The sequence below is a fragment of the Oncorhynchus gorbuscha genome, linkage group LG10 (assembly GCF_021184085.1).
Source record: "Oncorhynchus gorbuscha isolate QuinsamMale2020 ecotype Even-year linkage group LG10, OgorEven_v1.0, whole genome shotgun sequence".
Taxonomy (NCBI): domain Eukaryota; kingdom Metazoa; phylum Chordata; class Actinopteri; order Salmoniformes; family Salmonidae; genus Oncorhynchus; species Oncorhynchus gorbuscha.
Genome location: NC_060182.1, coordinates 5085560 through 5107678, shown reverse-complemented (window position 1 = coordinate 5107678; position 22119 = coordinate 5085560). Strand labels below are relative to the sequence as shown.

At 47.1% G+C, this 22119-nt stretch overlaps 1 protein-coding gene across 2 annotated transcripts in view; it reads right to left on the bottom strand.

Annotated features, from left to right (window-relative positions):
• Positions 1-423: 423 nt before the first annotated feature.
• LOC124045462 (dnaJ homolog subfamily C member 5-like) overlaps positions 424-22119 on the bottom strand; it is a 37502-nt gene continuing 15806 nt past the window's right edge. The window contains exons 2-5 of one of the 2 annotated variants that reach the window (XM_046364769.1): positions 4849-5021; positions 2157-2370; positions 1629-1800; positions 424-762 (exon numbers count right to left, since the gene is read on the bottom strand). In XM_046364769.1, coding sequence (XP_046220725.1) covers positions 659-762; positions 1629-1800; positions 2157-2370; positions 4849-4961 — 603 coding nt within the window. In that variant the 5' untranslated portion in view covers positions 4962-5021 and the 3' untranslated portion in view covers positions 424-658. The remainder of the gene's footprint in view (positions 763-1628; positions 1801-2156; positions 2371-4848; positions 5022-22119) is intronic. The other variant, XM_046364770.1, reaches the window with a different exon arrangement.

Genomic DNA, 22119 nt, shown 5'->3' with positions numbered 1-22119 from the left:
GGAGAGGCTGGGGAGGAGACGGAGATGTTTGGGAGGAGACGGAGAGGCCGGGGAGGAGACGGAAAGGCCGGGGAGGAGACGGAGAGGCCGGGGAGGAGACGGAGAGGCTTGGGAGGAGACGGAGAGGCTGGGGAGGAGACGGAAAGGCCAGTGGCTGGGGAGGAGACGGAGAGGCTGGGGAGGAGACGGAGATGAGACGGAGAGGCCGGGGAGGAGACGGAGAGGCCGGGGAGGAGACGGAGAGGCCGGGGAGGAGACGGAGAGGCCGGGGAGGAGACGGAGAGGCCGGGGAGGAGACGGAGAGGCTGGGGAGGAGACTGAGAGGCTGGTGGCTGGGGAGGAGACGGAGAGGCTGGGGAGGAGACGGAGAGGCTGGGGAGGAGACGGAGGAGCCGGTGGCTGGGGAGGAGACGGAGAGGCTGGGGAGGAGACGGTGGCTGGGGAGGAGAAGGAGGAGCCGGTGGCTGGGGAGGAGACGGTAGCTGGGGAGGAGAAGGAGGAGCCGGTGGATATAGGTGATGGTGGGAATTATGCTTGTGTTTGTCAGAGTGAAATGGGGTTTTGATGATAATATCAGGCTAATATTTCAAGTGGCAGCCAAAGAAACCTTCTCTCGGGCAGGACTGAGTCTTGAAGGGCGTGGGGTTTAGGGGGGGGTTTAGTTGTATCCGGTGTCGGTCCGGTAGCTGGAGTGGCTGTCTGACGTCAGCCTGGTGGACTCTGTTCCGGACGGCTGCACCATGATGGGATCACCACCAACGTCTGGGGGGGGGGGGGGAACAACACACACGTTACAAATCTAAATAAACTGTACGTGTGACAGGCAGGCAGCGGTAACTGAATGACCCCCCCCCCGTAGGTTGTAGGGGACGGAGCTGGGTTAATCTGTTCTGAAGTACAGTGCCTTGCCTGCCTGGGATCGACTGCCCTCGGTCACACTTCCCTTCGTTCAACCAAGTGAAAATCCACTCCACTTAAAGGCCTAGTGCAGTCAAAAATGTGATTTTCCTGTGTGTTTTATATATATATACACACATTTCCACATTGAGGTTGGAATAATACTGCGAAAATGATAATGCCCTTTTAGTGGAAGTGCTGTTTGAAAAGATGGCCTGAAATTTCAGCCTGTTTTTGGTGGGATGGAGATTTGGCCTGGCTGGTGACATCATCAGGCGATAAATTAGATAGATTGATCGATCAATCAAAAAAAGAGAGTGCCAACAACTCTTCCTCAGAGACAGACATAGCACAATTCTTGCTTGAGAAATTGCTCTAGGCTACGAAGCTATATCTAGTTATTTTTGATCACAGTAGTACTTACTCACGGTACTTAATAAGGCCCCTCCAAGTCTCTCCATCTCTAGTTCTATTGGTTGATGAAGCTCTTCACCTCTAGTTCTATTAGTTGATTGAGTACACTCCTCACCTCTCACCTCTATTTCTATTGGTTGATTGAGTACACTCCTCACCTCTCACCTCTATTTCTATTGGTTGATTGAGTACACTCCTCACCTCTCACCTCTATTTCTATTGGTTGATTGAGTACACTCCTCACCTCTCACCTCTAGTTCTATCGGTTGATGAAGCTCTCTCACTTCTAGTTCTATCGGTTGATGAAACTCTCTCACCTCTCTCGTCAGGCTGCATCTGTGCCTCCAGGTCTTCAGGGGAGACGTAGAACTCTGGTTCCTGGTCCATGGGAGGCCGCGGTTTACACTTTCCACAGCAGCAGTTACAGCAGCAGCACAGACAGCAGCAGAAGTAGCAGCCAGTCGCCAAGCCACAGAAGATGAACAGGCCCTGCAGAGAAAGGAGACCGTCAGGGAGAGGGAAGGAGGCGAGACGCACAAACTTATGACCATTTTATTGATCTTCAGGGGTGACATTTACTTGGGACTCCATCATAACTCAATATGTCTATAACTACATTTACTGGGGACTCCATAACGACACATCTATCGCTAAAATGTAGGTGTTGACATTCTCCTCTCCAAACACGAGATGTTGTCTTACCTTAGCCCACCACACACACACACACACACACACACACACACACACACACACACACACACACACACACACACACACACACACACACACACACACACACACACACACACACACACACACACACACACAGAGATACGTTGTCTTACCTTAGCCCACCAGGAGGAGAGGACAAAGTAGGTGTTGACATTCTCCTCTCCAAACTGCTCGGCCACGTAGAGTCCCAGGGATCCGTACTTGTCATAGATGTTCCTCTTGGTACAGTCGTTGAGGATGGCGTGGGCGTTATTGATTTCCTTAAACTTATCAGCAGCCTCGGGGTTGTCTGGATTCTTGTCTGGGTGGAACTTCAGAGCCAGTTTCCTGATTGGACAGACAACAGGAAGAGGTTTATGACTGGTGTCTGTGTCAAACATCCCCTCCCATTCCATAGTTCTAGAACCCTCATGTAACGACATCATTTCAGCCCTATCACATACACTAAGTGTACAAAACATTAGGAACACCTTCCTAATATAGAGTTGCCTTCAGATCAGCTTAAATTCGTTGGGGGCATGGACTCTACAAAGTGTTGAAAGCGTTCCACAGGGATGCTAGCCCATGTGGACTCTACAAAGTGTTTAAAGCATTCCTCAGGGATGCTGGCCCATGTGGACTCTACAAAGTGTTTAAAGCATTCCTCCGGGATGCTGGCCCATGTGGACTCTACAAAGTGTTTAAAGCATTCCTCCGGGATGCTGGCCCATGTGGACTCTACAAAGTGTTTAAAGCATTCCTCAGGGATGCTGGCCCATGTGGACTCTACAAAGTGTTTAAAGCATTCCACAGGGATGCTGGCCCATGTGGACTCTACAAAGTGTTTAAAGCATTCCTCAGCGATGCTGGCCCATGTGGACTCTACAAAGTGTTTAAAGCATTCCTCAGCGATGCTGGCCCATGTGGACTCTACAAAGTGTTTAAAGCATTCCTCAGGGATGCTGGCCCATGTGGACTCTACAAAGTGTTTAAAGCATTCCTCAGGGATGCTGGCCCATGTGGACTCTACAAAGTGTTTAAAGCATTCCTCAGGGATGCTGGCCCATGTGGACTCCAATGCTTCCCACAGTTGTGTCAAGATGGCTGGATGTCCTTTGGGTGGTGGACCATTCTCCATATACACGGGAAACTGAGCGTGAAAAACCTCAGCAGAGTTGCTGTTCTTTCCACAAACCGGCACCTACTACCATACCTCGTTCAAAAGGCACTTCAATCTTTTGTCTTGCTCATTTACCAGTGGCTGTAGAAAGTACCCAATTGTCATACTTGAGTAAAAGTAAAGACACCTTAATAGAAAATGACTCAAGTAAAAGTGAAAGTCACCCAGTAAAATACTACTTGAGTAAAAGTCACCCAGTAAAATACTACTTTAGTAAAAGTCACCCAGTAAAATACTACTTGAGTAAAAGTCACCCAGTAAAATACTACTTGAGTAAAAGTCACCCAGTAAAATACTACTTGAGTAAAAGTCACCCAGTAAAATACTACTTGAGTAAAAGTCACCCAGTAAAATACTACTTGAGTAAAAGCCACCCAGTAAAATACTACTTGAGTAAAAGTCTAAAAGTATTTGGTAAAAAAATATACTTAAGTAACAAAAGTAAAATAATAAATTGTTTCAAATTCCTTAACTTAACGCAAACCACAAATTCAAAATGTAATGTGTACTTTTGGGTGTCAGGTAAAATGTATGGACTAAAAAGTACATTATTGTCTTTAGGAATATAGTGAAGTAAGTTGTCAAATATAAATAGTAAAGTATAGATACCCCCCCCAAAAAAACAACTTAAGTATTTTTAATGAAGTATTTTTACACCACAGCCATTGACCCTGAATGGCACACATACACAATCATTGTCTCAATTGTCTCGAGGCATACAAATCCTTCTTTAACCAGTCTCCTCCCCTTCATCTACATGTCTCCTCCCCTTCATCTACATGTCTCCTCCCCTTCATCTACATGTCTCCTCCCCTTCATCTACATGTCTCCTCCCCTTCATCTACATGTCTCCTTCCCTTCATCTACACTGATTGAAGTGGATTTAACAAGTGACATCGATAAGAGATCATAGCTTTTCACCTGGATTCACCTGGTCAGTCTATGTCATGGAAAGACTAGGTGTTCCTAATGTTTAGTGCACTCAGTGTCATTCAGCAACAGCAGCACACCAGCTCTCTGTTGACCTCTAGTGGATCTTGTCTCACAATGGACTGTTTTTTTATATTTTAAAGTCCACATTCTCTTGGTTGTGTCCTGTGGCGCTGTGTAGCGTGCCTATAGGACCTCCTGTTGTCCTCTGGTCCTGGTATAGGTTACTAGCGGTCCTGGTGTAGTGTTGTATAGTGTTACCTGTAGGACTTCTTGATGTAACATGGTGACCTGTAATATGTGGTGTCGCCTGTGCCTTGATGTCCTGGTATAGTGGTGTATAGTGTTACCTGTTACCTGTAGGACTTCCTGTTGTCCTGGTATAGTGTCATCTGTAGGACTTCCTGTTGTCCTGGTATAGTGTTACCTGTAGGACTTCCTGTTGTCCTGGTATAGTGTTACCTGTAGGACTTCTTGATGTCCTGGTGTAGTGTTACCTGTAGGACTTCTTGATGTCCTGGTGTAGTGTTACCTGTAGGACTTCCTGTTGTCCTGGTATAGTGTTACCTGTAGGACTTCCTGTTGTCCTGGTATAGTGTTACCTGTAGGACTTCCTGTTGTCCTGGTATAGTGTGTATAGTGTTACCTGTAGGACTTCTTGATGTCCTGGTATAGTGTTACCTGTAGGACTTCTTGATGTCCTGGTATAGTGTTACCTGTAGGACTTCTTGATGTCCTCTGGTGAGGCGTTCTTGTTGATCCCCAGGACCAGGTAGAGAGAGTCTCCTGACGTAGACAGAGAACGCTGTCTTTGCGCTTCAGCTGCCATGACGACCACTCCTTCTCGCTCTCTCCTTCTGCCTCTCACACTCACCCACTCCTCACCAGTCTGAGAGAGGGGGAGGAGGAACTCAGTGACTGTGAGATTCTAGAAATATCTATGATCAAATAAAACATGACTCTACACTAGCAGACAGACAGACCACACTAGCAGACAACTGGCCAGACCACACTAGCAGACAGACAACTGGCCAGACCACACTAGCAGACAGACAACTGGCCAGACCACACTAGCAGACAGACAACTGGCCAGACCACACTAGCAGACAGACAACTGGCCAGACCACACTAGCAGACAGACAACTGGCCAGACCACACTAGCAGACAGACAACTGGCCAGACCACACTAGCAGACAGACAACTGGCCAGACCACACTAGCAGACAGACAACTGGCCAGACTACACTAGCAGACAGACAACTGGCCAGACTACACTAGCAGACAGACAACTGGCCAGACTACACTAGCAGACAGGCAGACGGCCAGACTACACTAGCAGACAGACAACTGGCCAGACTACACTAGCAGACAGACAACTGGCCAGACTACACTAGCAGACAGACAACTGGCCAGACTACACTAGCAGACAGACAACTGGCCAGACTACACTAGCAGACAGGCAGACGGCCAGACCACACTAGCAGACAGACAGATGGCCTACCTGGTTAAATAAATAAATAGCCCAGGGTTCCTAAACCTTTTCTTGACAAGGGACCCCCCCCCACCCAGGTATACTGGCAATTTAGGGACCACATAACAACTCCTAGCCTTTCTTCTTCATGTCTTGTCTTAATCAGGTAAATGACAATGGCGAAGAGAAGTAAATCAACATTTAAAAATGTATAGATTTGGTAAATAGTTTATTATTTTGACGTCCCCGTAGTTTTGCGAGCCACCCCCCTTTTTTGTACCCGTGAAGACCTCTAGATCCAACGAGTATCATTTGTTTTTGGACCGGTGAAGACCTCTAGATCCAACGAGTATCATTTGTTTTTGTACCCGTGAAGACCTCTAGATCCAACGAGTATCATTTGTTTTTGTACCCGTGAAGACCTCTAGATCCAACGAGTATCATTTGTTTTTGTACCCGTGAAGACCTCTAGATCCAACGAGTATCATTTGTTTTTGGACCCGTGAAGACCTCTAGATCCAACGAGTATCATTTGTTTTTGGACCCGTGAAGACCTCTAGATCCAACGAGTATCATTTGTTTTTGGACCCGTGAAGACCTCTAGATCCAACGAGTATCATTTGTTTTTGGACCCGTGAAGACCTCTAGATCCAACGAGTATCATTTGTTTTTGGACCCGTGAAGACCTCTCGATCCAACGAGTATCATTTGTTCAATATTAGGAAGTTGAGAAAGTCGACATCACTGCTCGCGATTTTTCACAAAAACATTAAAATAAAACTTCTTTTTTTTTAGGTCTTGAACAGTCATTTTGAAAAGTACTTCCTCTCATGGTTAACTACCAGGAAGTTTGAAATGACAGGCTGAGTGGGCGGGGCTTATATTCATGAGCTCGCCTTGACTGACAGCTCTTTGAAACGCTGATGTCAAGCAAATTGGATGCGGCGATGCAGTAAAAATGCGATGGAAACATTATTGAATATATATTTTTATTCGGTACATGAAAACTGAAGAGAAAAAGTACCATTATTTGCACTACGGCATTACTGATTTATATCATCAACAAGTCAGTGTGGTTGAAACACCTCCGCCGGGAAAGAAACAGATTTTTGAATATTCGCATGAAAGTCTGGTCTCCAATTGAATGGAAACTTAGTTAATGATATCACTTTACAAAGTATAAATATCTATACATTTCGCATGTCTCTTGTGATAGGGTTGTCAGCGGCACTGATAAATGTGTTGAGTTTGGAATGACCCTCCCCCTTTTTGTTCCATGCTGCCTGCCTGAAGACCTAGCTAGCCAATCACTAGCTACCAACCAGACAGATGAAGACCTAGCTAGCCAGTCACTAGCTACCAACCAGACAGATGAAGACCTCGCTAGCCAATCACTAGCTACCAACCAGACACATGAAGACCTAGCTAGCTAGTCTCAGCTACCAACCAGACAGATGAAGACCTAGCTAGCCAATCACTAGCTACCAACCAGACAGATGAAGACCTAGCTAGCCAATCACTAGCTACCAACCAGACAGATGAAGACCTCGCTAGCCAATCACTAGCTACCAACCAGACAGATGAAGACCTAGCTAGCCAATCACTAGCTACCAACCAGACAGATGAAGACCTAGCTAGCCAGTCTCTAGCTACCAACCAGACAGATGAAGACCTAGCTAGCCAGTCACTAGCTACCACCAGACAGATGAAGACCTAGCTAGCCAATCACTAGCTACCAACCAGACAGATGAAGACCTAGCTAGCCAGTCACTAGCTAACACCAGACACAGATGAAAGGGGAACATAAGTATCTTTGCCATAAATTAATAGGGTCAACTTTTAATCATATCAGCTGACACCCTACAGTCAAATATTGGCACCAGTAGAGTAGCTATCTAGCTATATAAACCACGGCCCTCTGCAAACATGCCTTCTCCCAATGTTGACTACAAGACTGGTACTTATTTAAATTAGGTAAGAGAAGGTTCCTATTGGTGTATTAAAATGAGAGTTAGGGTGATGTCACTTCGTCCCTTTAATAATGAATCCAGTTGTTTTAACATGAGGGAAGGAAACCAGTAGCAAGTGTCCTTTTTCCATCATACTTTGATCTTGTTTCCTTCAAATATCCTCGAATTTCATGGAAAAACCTGCCCGCATCTCAGACAAAATAGTCACACGGATTACACACTTAATGCACCATGACAACCTCATAGCATTTGGCCTACATAACATATCCTTGTGAGAGAGAAATATGTATGTCGGTCTCTGTGATGGGAGCAAGGCTGCATTCCAGAGGGGTGTGCTTCCTTGCCAAAAGGAGGGGATGACAGTCTTCCTACTAACGAATTGACACACTTCGACCACATCGGTTTCCGGGTCACGGAGGAGAGGACGGATTTTTTTCCCCCTTACGAGAAAACCCCAGGCAAACCCTGGCTAGCTGCTGGTAGAAATCACACTTCATCTGTGGCACGGCGCCAGCCGGCTCACTACGAGCCATGGTGTGTGTGTGTGTGTGTGTGTGTGTGTGTGTGTGTGTGTGTGTGTGTGTGTGTGTGTGTGTGTGTGTGTGTGTCACGCCGTGGGGCTCGGAGAGACAGACTATTCTCCTCTTCACCGACTGATTGACACACACAGAAAGAGGCCAACCCCTGGTTCATTGGTTAATTTAGGAACCTCGGAACTCATTCAGGCCAACTAATCCAATCTAACATTACTATGTGTTACTGACTGACTGGTTCTACACACTACCATGGTTCCCTTCTCTGGCCTGGAAGGCCTCACACTGATCTACCTGTTCTCCTAGAGAAGGCCTGTACGCTTGTTGTTTGACAGTATAATCTGATGGGTCACAGGACTGGTTCAGCTCATGAAAGCCATGCAGCCTATTAGCCAACAGACAAAGGAGTTGACCTTTCCTCACACTTTAAAAAAACAAACATTTTTTTTATAGCAAGTCCAAACTCCATGACCCTCTCCCTCTGGGTAATTTTTTTTAGGCTATTCATGGCCTCGGGTCTCACTTTGCCTGCCTGTTCTGACAGGGCTTGTGCACGAAAATAACCCCGACAGGCAGGCAGGAAGAACAGGCTCACCACCAAGTAGCAGGAGGACAGCCTGCTGGTTCAGGATAATCTGATCATTTCCTGTTGGGATTAACCAGGGGTGGAGAGCCCTAGACACTGACTGATCTGAGATCAGTATTTTATATGCCTCCATAGTGGTAAGGTTTTAGGCTATGGGTAAGCTAAACTGGTCCTAGATCAGTGACTAAAGGCTAGTGTGTGTGTGTGGGGTGGGGGGGGGGGGGCATAGCGCTTAAGGGGGAGGGGTTTAAGTGTGGCACGCCACCTCAGGTGATATCTGGGCAGAAAGCAGCTTCCTTAATTACACCATTGCCTCTTATTGATGTGTCAATGTGAATTAACCTACTACCCCCCCCCTCCCTCCCACATGTACAGAAACATACCATGAGTAGCTAGTCATAGCAGCTACCAATAGGGGGGGGGGTTGACAATTCTGCCTGGTTAGCGGCTATTCAAGTTAGACTGTTTTCAAGCGATGCCATGTTCAAAATAAAGGGAGGTGATATATGAGAGACATCAGGTGTTGAGGACAAAAAAACAACATAAAAAAAATACGAGACCGTGAGGGATAGAAGTAGAGTCGCCGTGGTTACAGAATCCTGTTGCCACAGCTGCCATTAGGAGTCTGTGTGTGTGTGTGTGTGTGTAGGGGCCTGTTCACTAAAACCCTCACCAGATGGTCGACACCCCGCCACGTCGCCATAACAACCCTCACTAGGCCTAAACACACTGATACAACACGGCTCCAATACACTGACCGACCAAGCGGAGGCTCCGCTGCCTAGATGGAGCCACTAAAGCCATGCCATTAAACCAGGCATCCTGTCAACCAGCGGCATCTGTTTCTATGTTTTACAGCTTTCAGACAGTTAGTATGTGTTAGTGTTAGCTATGTATGCATGGGCGGGTCAGTACGCGTTAGTGGTTAGCTGTGTGTTAGCTGTGTGTTAGTATTAGCTATGGGCAGGTCAGTACGCATTGGTGGTTAGCTGTGTGTTAGTATTAGCTATGGGCAGGTCAGTACACGTTGGTGGTTAGCTGTGTGTTAGTATTAGCTATGGGCAGGTCAGTACGCGTTGGTGGTTAGCTGTGTGTTAGCTATGGGCAGGTCAGTACACATTGGTGGTTAGCTGTGTGTTAGCTATGGGCAGGTCAGTACGCGTTGGTGGTTAGCTGTGTGTTAGTATTAGCTATGGGCAGGTCAGTACACGTTGGTGGTTAGCTGTGTGTTAGCTATGGGCAGGTCAGTACACGTTGGTGGTTAGCTGTGTGTTAGTATTAGCTATGGGCAGGTCAGTACACGTTGGTGGTTAGCTGTGTGTTAGTATTAGCTATGGGCAGGTCAGTACACGTTGGTGGTTAGCTGTGTGTTAGCTATGGGCAGGTCAGTACACTGTTGTATAGCTATGGTTAGCTTGGTGGTTAGCTTGTGCTATGGGCAGTATTAGCTATGGGCAGGTCAGGTGGTTAGCTGTGTGTTAGTATGGGCAGGTCGTTGGTGGTTAGCTGTGTGTTAGCTATGGGCAGGTCAGTACGCGTTGGTGGTTAGCTGTGTGTTAGTATTAGCTATGGGCAGGTCAGTACATGTTGGTGGTTAGCTGTGTGTTAGCTGTGTGTTAGTATTAGCTATGGGCAGGTCAGTAGACGTTGGTGGTTAGCTGTGTGTTAGCTGTGTGTTAGTATTAGCTATGGGCAGGTCACTACGCGTTGGTGGTTAGCTGTGTGTTAGTATTAGCTATGGGCAGGTCAGTACACGTTGGTGGTTAGCTGTGTGTTAGCTGTGTGTTAGTATTAGCTATGGGCAGGTCAGTACACGTTGGTGGTTAGCTGTGTGTTAGTATTAGCTATGGGCGGGTTAGTACACGTTGGTGGTTAGCTGTGTGTTAGTATTAGCTATGGGCAGGTCAGTACACGTTGGTGGTTAGCTGTGTGTTAGCTGTGAGTTAGTATTAGCTATGGGCAGGTCAGTACACGTTGGTGGTTAGCTGTGTGTTAGTATTAGCTATGGGCAGGTCAGTAGCTGTGTGTTACGTTGGTGGTTAGCTGTGTGTTAGTATTAGCTATGGGCAGGTCAGTAGACGTTGGTGGTTAGCTGTGTGTTAGTATTAGCTATGGGCAGGTCAGTAGACGTTGGTGGTTAGCTGTGTGTTAGTATTAGCTATGGGCAGGTCAGTAGACGTTGGTGGTTAGCTGTGTGTTAGTATTAGCTATGGGCAGGTCAGTAGACGTTGGTGGTTAGCTGTGTGTTAGTATTAGCTATGGGCAGGTCAGTAGACGTTGGTGGTTAGCTGTGTGTTAGTATTAGCTATGGGCAGGTCAGTAGACGTTGGTGGTTAGCTGTGTGTTAGTATTAGCTATGGGCAGGTCAGTAGACGTTGGTGGTTAGCTGTGTGTTAGTATTAGCTATGGGCAGGTCAGTAGACGTTGGTGGTTAGCTGTGTGTTAGCTGTGTGTTAGTGTTAGCTATGGGCAGGTCAGTAGACGTTGGTGGTTAGCTGTGTGTTAGTATTAGCTATGGGCAGGTCACTACGCGTTGGTGGTTAGCTGTGCGTTAGTATTAGCTATGGGCAGGTCAGTACGCGTTGGTGGTTAGCTGTGTGTTAGTATTAGCTATGGGCAGGTCAGTAGACGTTGGTGGTTAGCTGTGTGTTAGTATTAGCTATGGGCAGGTCAGTAGACGTTGGTGGTTAGCTGTGTGTTAGTATTAGCTATGGGCAGGTCAGTAGACGTTGGTGGTTAGCTGTGTGTTAGTATTAGCTATGGGCAGGTCAGTAGACGTTGGTGGTTAGCTGTGTGTTAGTATTAGCTATGGGCAGGTCAGTACGCGTTGGTGGTTAGCGGTGTGTGTGTATATGGCAGGCTTAGGGAAGTATGTGTTGATTGTTAGGGCTGGGATAATACCAGTAGCTCAAATATTGCAAATCTTTCCATGGCAGAAAAAAACCTGTCCTTTAAAAACCTTCTGTATTTAACATATTGTGTTCTATAACCTGGAAAATAAATACATGTGACTCTGGATGACATCATAATGTCTGGATGACATCATGATGATGTTTGTTTCCAACACCAGGGATGTTTTCCTAAATAAGTTAGATCGGCTGTGCGTTTTGTTTCCTTGCCACGACACTAAAGAGCATGGCGATGCTGCTCGGATCCCGCTCTAGTGACAGTGTCTGATATAGACAGGACCTTGTACATGGACGGCTAAGTGTGTTTGGGGTAGGTCAGTGTGTTCTCGGACTGTCGTCCTGCGTTACGATCACAGGCTCAACCCTTCGCTCCACCTCCAGGTTCTTCGTCTTCTACTAACACAGAACAGGGAGATTTTCAGAACTGTGACAGTCAAACAGGGGAGGCCACGTCCTCCTAAAACATGATGACAGCAGATCAGTTTGCCCTGGCTCCTTTGTTTGTTACACACTCTGTATACTTAGCACGGATATACAACGCACTCTGTACTCACCGTTGCGTACCTCCAGAAGGCGAGGTCAGTACAGGTGCATCAAAGCTGGGATCGAGAGACTGAAAAACAGCTTCTATCTCAAGGCCATCAGACTGTTAAATAGCCATCACTAGCCGGCAACAACCCGGTTACTCAACCCTGCACCTTAAGAGGCTGCTGCCCTATATATATAGACCTGGAATCACTGGCGACTTCAATGTTTACATACTGCTTTACTCATCTCGCATGTATATACTGTATTCTATTCAACTGTATTTTAGTGAATGCCACTCTGACATTGCTCATCCCAATACTTATATATTTCTCAATTCCATTATTTTAGTTTTGTGTGTATTGTGGTGAATTGTTAGATATTACCGCACGGTTGGAGCCAGGAACACCAGCATTTAGTTAGATATTACTGCACTGTTGGAGCTAGGAACATTTAGTTAGATATTACTGCACTGTTGGAGCTAGGAACATTTAGTTAGATATTACTGCACTGTTGGAGCCAGAAACACAAGCATTTAGTTAGATATTACTGCACTGTTGGAGCTAGGAACACAAGCATTTAGTTAGATATTACTGCACTGTTGGAGCTAGGAACACCAGCATTTAGTTAGATATTACTGCACTGTTGGAGCCAGGAACATTTAGTTAGATATTACTGCACTGTTGGAGCCAGGAACACAAGCATTTAGTTAGATATTACTGCACTGTTGGAGCCTAAGCATTTCACTACACCCGCAATAACAATCTGCCAAAAGGTGTGTATGTGACCAATACATTTGATTAGATTTTTAGCACGTGTCATTTAGTTAAAAGGATTATACCAGGTCCACAACACAGTAGCGGCTCCTGACTGGACGAGTATGCGGGGCGGGGGCCCAGAGTACGCGGGGCGGGGGCCCAGAGTACGCGGGGCGGGGGCCCAGAGTACGCGGGGCGGGGGCCCAGAGTACGCGGGGCGGGGGCCCAGAGTACGCGGGGCGGGGGCCGAGTGTTCCAAAATTAACAGACATGCATTGCATTGCATTTTCCAGCCTGATTTCCAATTTCATTATCTCTGACTAGAACAGGAACAGAGTTATAGGCAGACTATCACATCAGACCTCTAGCCTACCGTAGACCATACTACGGCCCCCATCTGTCCGATTTTAGAAAACGACTGACGACAGAAACAGATCATTTGGTTCCATCTCAACATATTTAAATACTGAAATTAAAGTGCTGTAACATATAAATATAAATCCCAAAACATTCAAAAAAGAAGGTTACAATCAAAAGGTTAGTAAAATGTGGACAGTCGGGCGCGTCACAAATTCAGAAACCGCTGGAGCAACATAATAAACTATCATCTGCACACTTCCTGTTTTATCAAAAAGGAGACATCTTTACACTTCCTGTTTTATCAAAAAGGAGACATCTTTACACTTCCGGTTTTATCAAAAGGAGACATCTTTACACTGCCTGTTTTATCAAAAGGAGACATCTTTACACTTCCTGTTTTATCAAAAGGAGACATCTTTACACTTCCTGTTTTATCAAAAGGAGACATCTTTACACTTCCTGTTTTATCAAAAGGAGACATCTTTACACTTCCTGTTTTATCAAAATCTTTACACTTCCTGTTTTATCAAAAGGAGACATCTTTACACTTCCTGTTTTATCAAAAAGGAGACATCTTTACACTTCCTGTTTTATCAAAAAGGAGACATCTTTACACTTCCTGTTTTATCAAAAGGAAACATATTTGGCCTCCTGGGTGGCGCAGTGGTCTAGGGCACTGCATCGCGGCGCTAGCTGTGCCACCAGAGACTCTGGGTTCGTGCTCAGGCTCTGTCGCAGCAGGCCGCGACCGGGAGGTCCGTGTGGTGACGCACAATTGGCCTAGCGTCGTCTGGGTTAGGGAGGGTTTTGGCCGGTAGGGATATCCTTGTCTCATCGCGCACCAGCGACTCCTGTGGCGGGCCGGGCGCAGTGCGCGCTAACCAAGATTGCCAGGTGCACTGCGTTTCCTCCGACACATTGGTGCGGTTGGCTTCCGGGTTGGATGCGCACTGTCTTAAGAAGCAGTGCGGCTTGGTTGGGTTGTGTATCGGAGGACGCATGGCTTTCGACCTTAGTCTCTCCCGAGCCCGTACGAGAGATGTAGCGATGAGACAAGATAGTAACTACTAACAATTGGATACCACGAAATTGGGGAGAAAAGGGGGTAGATATTTAACATTTTTATTTTTTACACTGATCATTGGGAATCAGATCAGAATGAGGCTTGATCCATAAATCAAGCCCCATAAATTAAATAGGATAGCCTAGCCTACAAAACTAAAAACAGTTTTAGTCTCAACTGTGGGAGTCTCCAGTTCACACCCCCAAAAATCTAGTCATATTTTATCTGATGGATATTCAGACGTCTACAGGAAGGAATAAAAAAAATATTTGAAGGTGTCGTCGATCCCGTAGGGTCAGAAATCAAGCTATGAGAGGAATCTTTAAATTTGGGGAAATCAGACGGGCAGTTAGCGCTGCGTTTTAATCGCCATTGTTCATAGTAAGTACCAATAGAAACCGTTCTGCATCTCTGCTCGCCGGGCAGGGGCCAATGCGGTGAGCTCTGTCCAGCTTCTTGGGCGATAGAACGATGGCCAGGCCCCAGCAACTGCGAAAACGGGATTCCAAGGTCATCGGTCTCGTCAATCAGCTTTTGGTTTTTAAAAGCGCAGACAGGCGACCGTTTTCTCAACGGCTACTATACTGTCAATGTAGTCGCACAGGTCATGTTCAAAGTCGTCAATTGGGCGGCCTTGTTCATGCGCAGCGGCTCGGACACCATCCAGTGTAGCTGTAATTTCAGAGACCAGAACCGTACGGAGGTTCTGAAGATCTGTGTGACCATATGGGACTAACGGTTAGACTGGAGTCGGCGCTGATACCATTCACGTTTTCCCATCGCGGATTGAGATGTGAAACGTTAGTTACTGGTCTTCTGCTCCTCAGCTCGTGTGACATTTGAATCAAAAAGATAACTTAGGAACTCATTAATCGAATCTGAGCAAATTTAAGAAAACAGGAACGGAGAGGAGAAAGAAAGAAAACGCAAGGAAATCAAGTTAGCAGTTGGCAGCTGTACAGATACCGATGTCAAAGCCCTTTGGATGAGCTAACACTACAGTATATGATGTCCACAGTCTCCTTATTCGAGAAATGATTGATAAAAAAATAAATGTAAAAAAAAGTAAAATAAATTCATACATTGTACCCCCCTGGCCTGAGGATGGAAGTTCAACATGTCGCTAGATTAATGTTAACTAGCTGGCCCGGTGTATCACGGTGTCTTCTTACTGTCTCTGCCTCTAGGCCTGTGTATCACGGTGTCTTCTTACTGTCTCTGCCTCTAGGCCTGTGTATCACGGTGTCTTCTTACTGTCTCGGCCTCTAGGCCTGTGTATCACGGTGTCTTCTTACTGTCTCTGCCTCTAGGCCTGTGTATCACGGTGTCTTCTTACTGTCTCTGCCTCTAGGCCTGTGTATCACTATGTCTTCTTACTGTCTCTGCCTCTAGGCCTGTGTATCACGGTGTCTTCTTATTGTCTCTGCCTCTAGGCCTGTGTATCACGGTGTCTTCTTACTGTCTCTGCCTCTAGGCCTGTGTATCACGGTGTCTTCTTATTGTCTCTGCCTCTAGGCCTGTGTATCACGGTGTCTTCTTATTGTCTCTGCCTCTAGGCCTGTGTATCACGGTGTCTTCTTATTGTCTCGGCCTCTAGGCCTGTGTATCACGGTGTCTTCTTATTGTCTCGGCCTCTAGGCCTGTGTATCACGGTGTCTTCTTACTGTCTCTAGGCCTGTGTATCACGGTGTCTTCTTATTGTCTCTGCCTCTAGGCCTGTGTATCACGGTGTCTTCTTATTGTCTCTGCCTCTAGGCCTGTGTATCACGGTGTCTTCTTATTGTCTCTGCCTATAGGCCTGTGTATCACGGTGTCTTCTTACTGTCTCTGCCTCTAGGCCTGTGTATCACGGTGTCTTCTTACTGTCTCTGCCTCTAGGCCTGTGTATCACGGTGTCTTCTTACTGTCTCTGCCTCTAGGCCTGTGTATCACGGTGTCTTCTTACTGTCTCTGCCTCTAGGCCTGTGTATCACGGTGTCTTCTTATTGTCTCTGCCTCTAGGCCTGTGTATCACGGTGTCTTCTTATTGTCTCTGCCTCTAGGCCTGTGTATCACGGTGTCTTCTTATAGTCTCTGCCTCTAGGCCTGTGTATCACGGTGTCTTCTTACTGTCTCTAGGCCTGTGTATCACGGTGTCTTATTGTCTCTGCCTCTAGGCCTGTGTATCACGGTGTCTTATTGTCTCTGCCTCTAGGCCTGTGTATCACGGTGTCTTATTGTCTCTGCCTCTAGGCCTGTGTATCACGGTGTCTTATTGTCTCTGCCTCTAGGCCTGTGTATCACGGAGTCTTCTTACTGTCTCTGCCTCTAGGCCTGTGTATCACTATGTCTTCTTACTGTCTCTGCCTCTAGGCCTGTGTATCATGGCCTGTGTATCATGGTGTCCATACAAACGCTCCTCACCGCGTGGCCGCGGCCACCCTACTCTGGTGGTCCCAGCGCGCACGACCCACGTGGAGTTCCAGGTCTCCGGTAGCCTCTGGAACTGCCAATCTGCGGTCAACAAGGCAGAGTTCATCTCAGCCTATGCCTCCCTCCAGTCCCTCGACTTCTTGGCACTGACGGAAACATGGATCACCACAGACAACACTGCTACTCCTACTGCTCTCTCTTCGTCCGCCCACGTGTTCTCGCACACCCCGAGAGCGTCTGGTCAGCGGGGTGGTGGCACCGGGATCCTCATCTCTCCCAAGTGGTCATTCTCTCTTTCTCCCCTTACCCATCTGTCTATCGCCTCCTTTGAATTCCATGCTGTCACAGTTACTAGCCCTTTCAAGCTTAACATCCTTATCATTTATCGCCCTCCAGGTTCCCTCGGAGAGTTCATCAATGAGCTTGATGCCTTGATAAGCTCCTTTCCTGAGGACGGCTCACCTCTCACAGTTCTGGGCGACTTTAACCTCCCCACGTCTACCTTTGACTCTTTCCTCTCTGCCTCCTTCTTTCCACTCCTCTCCTCTTTTGACCTCACCCTCTCACCTTCCCCCCTACTCACAAGGCAGGCAATACGCTCGACCTCATCTTTACTAGATGCTGTTCTTCCACTAACCTCATTGCAACTCCCCTCCAAGTCTCCGACCACTGCCTTGTATCCTTTTCCCTCTCGCTCTCATCCAACACCTCCCACACTGCCCCTACTCGGATGGTATCGCGCCGTCCCAACCTTCGCTCTCTCTCCCCCGCTACTCTCTCCTCTTCCATCCTATCATCTCTTCCCTCCGCTCAAACCTTCTCCCACCTATCTCCTGATTCTGCCTCCTCAACCCTCCTCTCCTCCCTCTCTGCATCCCTTGACTCTCTATGTCCCCTATCCTCCAGGCCGGCTCGGTCCTCCCCTCCCGCTCCGTGGCTCGATGACTCATTGCGAGCTCACAGAACAGGGCTCCGGGCAGCCGAGCGGAAATGGAGGAAAACTCGCCTCCCTGCGGACCTGGCATCCTTTCACTCCCTCCTCTCTACATTTTCCTCCTCTGTCTCTGCTGCTAAAGCCACTTTCTACCACGCTAAATTCCAAGCATCTGCCTCTAACCCTAGGAAGCTCTTTGCCACCTTCTCCTCCCTCCTGAATCCTCCGCCCCCCCCCCCCCCTCCCTCTCTGCAGATGACTTCGTCAACCATTTTGAAAAGAAGGTCGACGACATCCGATCCTCGTTTGCTAAGTCAAACGACACCGCTGGTTCTGCTCACACTGCCCTACCCTGTGCTCTGACCTCTTTCTCCCCTCTCTCTCCAGATGAAATCTTGCGTCTTGTGACGGCCGGCCGCCCAACAACCTGCCCGCTTGACCCTATCCCCTCCTCTCTTCTCCAGACCATTTCCGGAGACCTTCTCCCTTACCTCACCTCGCTCATCAACTCATCCCTGACCGTTGGCTACGTCCCTTCCGTCTTCAAGAGAGCGAGAGTTGCACCCCTTCTGAAAAAACCTACACTCGATCCCTCCGATGTCAACAATTACAGACCAGTATCCCTTCTTTCTTTTCTCTCCAAAACTCTTGAACGTGCCGTCCTTGGCCAGCTCTCCCGCTATCTCTCTCTGAATGACCTTCTTGATCCAAATCAGTCAGGTTTCAAGACTAGTCATTCAACTGAGACTGCTCTCCTCTGTATCACGGAGGCGCTCCGCACTGCTAAAGCTAACTCTCTCTCCTCTGCTCTCATCCTTCTAGATCTATCGGCTGCCTTCGATACTGTGAACCATCAGATCCTCCTCTCCACCCTCTCCGAGTTGGGCATCTCCAGCGCGGCCCACGCTTGGATTGCGTCCTACCTGACAGGTCGCTCCTACCAGGTGGCGTGGCGAGAATCTGTCTCCTCACCACGCGCTCTCACCACTGGTGTCCCCCAGGGCTCTGTTCTTGGCCCTCTCCTATTCTCGCTATACACCAAGTCACTTGGCTCTGTCATAACCTCACATGGTCTCTCTTATCATTGCTATGCAGACGACACACAATTAATCTTCTCCTTTCCCCCTTCTGATGACCAGGTGGCGAATCGCATCTCTGCATGTCTGGCAGACATATCAGTGTGGATGACGGATCACCACCTCAAGCTGAACCTCGGCAAGACGGAGCTGCTCTTCCTCCCGGGGAAGGACTGCCCGTTCCATGATCTCGCCATCACGGTTGACAACTCCATTGTGTCCTCCTCCCAGAGCGCCAAGAACCTTGGCGTGATCCTGGACAACACCCTGTCGTTCTCAACTAACATCAAGGCGGTGGCCCGTTCCTGTAGGTTCATGCTCTACAACATCCGCAGAGTACGACCCTGCCTCACACAGGAAGCGGCACAGGTCCTAATCCAGGCACTTGTCATCTCCCGTCTGGATTACTGCAACTCGCTGTTGGCTGGGCTCCCTGCCTGTGCCATTAAACCCCTTCAACTCATCCAGAACGCCGCAGCCCGTCTGGTGTTCAACCTTCCCAAGTTCTCTCACGTCACCCCGCTCCTCCGTTCTCTCCACTGGCTTCCAGTTGAAGCTCGCATCCGCTACAAGACCATGGTGCTTGCCTACGGAGCTGTGAGGGGAACGGCACCTCAGTACCTCCAGGCTCTGATCAGGCCCTACACCCAAACAAGGGCACTGCGTTCATCCACCTCTGGCCTGCTCGCCTCCCTACCACTGAGGAAGTACAGCTCCCGCTCAGCCCAGTCAAAACTGTTCGCTGCCCTGGCCCCCCAATGGTGGAACAAACTCCCTCACGACGCCAGGACAGCGGAGTCAATCACCACCTTCCGGAGACACCTGAAACCCCACCTCTTTAAGGAATACCTAGGATAGGTTAAGTAATCCCTCTCACCCCACCCCCCCTAAGTTTTAGATGCACTATTGTTAAGTGACTGTCCCACTGGATGTCATAAGGTGAATGCACCAATTTGTAAGTCGCTCTGGATAAGAGCGTCTGCTAAATGACTTAAATGTAAATGTAATGTAAATGTGTCTTCTTATTGTCTCTGCCTCTAGGCCTGTGTATCACTATGTCTTCTTACTGTCTCTGCCTCTAGGCCTGTGTATCACGGTGTCTTCTTATTGTCTCTGCCTCTAGGCCTGTGTATCACGGTGTCTTCTTATTGTCTCTGCCTCTAGGCCTGTGTATCACGGTGTCTTCTTACTGTCTCTGCCTCTAGGCCTGTATATCACGGTGTCTTCTTACTGTCTCTGCCTCTAGGCCTGTGTATCACGGTGTCTTCTTATTCTCTCTGCCTCTAGGCCTGTGTATCACGGTGTCTTCTTACTGTCTCTAGGCCTGTGTATCACGGTGTCTTCTTACTGTCTCTGCCTCTAGGCCTGTGTATCACGGTGTCGAGGCATATGAACTAACAGGTTACAGAGTAAACAATGAAATTACCACAGCACATAGGCTGTACTATGGCTTTTATTGGGGGGGGGGGTTAGATAATGTGACAGGCTTACGTTTTTTCAAGTCATGTTTAAATAAATAAAAATCTGAGCGGTTGATCTAGGCTTGCATCTTGACTCAGAAAAGGGATCTCGACTCAGAAAAGGGTGGTGACCACTGTTCTGGAGTTTTACCTGTTGACACTATCAACATTTCCCTTTACTGTGGCAATTGTGATCTAATCAACGCAATATTAGCCACTTTCAATGCAACATAACGAACAACGCAAGAGATTTTGTCGTAGGCAGAACTCGTCGGAGTGGGATTCTGCTGTGCATGACTCAGCCCATACTAGTCTACACAGACCAATGCGGCATAACCAAAATCAGAGCTGCAGTAGGCCTATATGCAAATACCATTGCCATATTTTTTTTTTTTTTAGACCTGTGACATTTACTTTGAACTGGACTGTGTTTACAGCATGAGCGGTCGTAAGTAGATGCTCTTGTTTTGAATCACAGCAAGAGCTGCATGTAGCCACGTGCATATTTTGTTTATATCCGTTGCAAGTTAGTGAGTTATTAGCCCAGTTAATGAGTTATTAGCCCAGTTATAGATCATTTGTAGTCAGCAATAGGGGAGTGATCGTTTCTTACAAGAGTACAAAACATTTCTAGACACCTTTGAAAAGCAAGTTAGTTCAAATATAGATGTTTTTTGTCTTAAAGGGGCAGAGATGTATTTTCAGAAAGGCTTAGGAAGAGGCTAGCATAATAAGTAGGAAGAGGCTAGCATATTAGGTAGGAAGAGGCTAGCATAACAGGTAGGAAGAGGCTAGCATAACAGGTAGGAAGAGGCTAGCATAATAAGTATGAAGAGGCTAGCATAATAAGTATGAAGAGGCTAGCATAATAAGTATGAAGAGGCTAGCATAATAAGTAGCATGAGGCTAGCATAATAAGTAGCATGAGGCTAGCATAATAAGTAGCATGAGGCTAGCATAATAAGTAGCATGAGGCTAGCATAATAAGTAGCATGAGGCTAGCATAATAAGTAGGAATAGGCTAGCATAATAAGTAGGAAGAGGCTAGCATAATAAGTAGCAAGAGGCTAGCATAATAAGTAGCAAGAGGCTAGCATAATAAGTAGCAAGAGGCTAGCATAATAAGTAGGAAGAGGCTAGCATAATTTGTAGGAAGAGGCTAGCATAATTTGTCAGATTCTTTGTAATAATGTTACAGGAATAATAATGCCTTTTATTTTGTAAAGAGGTTTCTTGTATCAAATCACACAACAACATTTCCAGTCACTTCATTGTCTGAAGGACAAGTGGATTAACAAGTTAATGTCAAGCCCTGCATGTTTTTTCCCCCCAGGAGTCTCATGGAATGTAGGTTCTACATTGAACACCACACATTGGCTGCTGCTGTAGGCTGAATGATAGAACAGCTAATTCCATGTTGAAATGTTATGGGATGCATTTACTCCATTGTTTTTGATGGTAGGCCACTCTGGTAGGCCTACATTATGATCAAATAGCCACAGTAGCCTACTGCCAATGTTAACTTAAAGTGGGGACAGCCTCAGTGTTCACAGTAAAACTAACTTAAAGTGGGTACAGCCTCAGTGTTCACAGTAAAACTGTAACTTAAAGTGGGTACAGCCACAGTGTTCACAGTAAAACTGTAACTTAAAGCAGGTACAGCCTCAGTGTTCACAGTAAAACTGTAACTTAAAGCAGGTACAGCCTCAGTGTTCACAGTAAAACTGTAACTTAAAGCGGGTACAGCCTCAGTGTTCACAGTAAAACTGTAACTTAAAGTGGCAACAGCCTCAGTGTTCACAGTAAAACTGTAACTTAAAGTGGGTACAGCCACAGTGTTCACAGTAAAACTGTAACTTAAAGTGGGTACAGCCTCAGTGTTCACAGTAAAACTGTAACTTAAAGTGGCAACAGCCACAGTGTTCACAGTA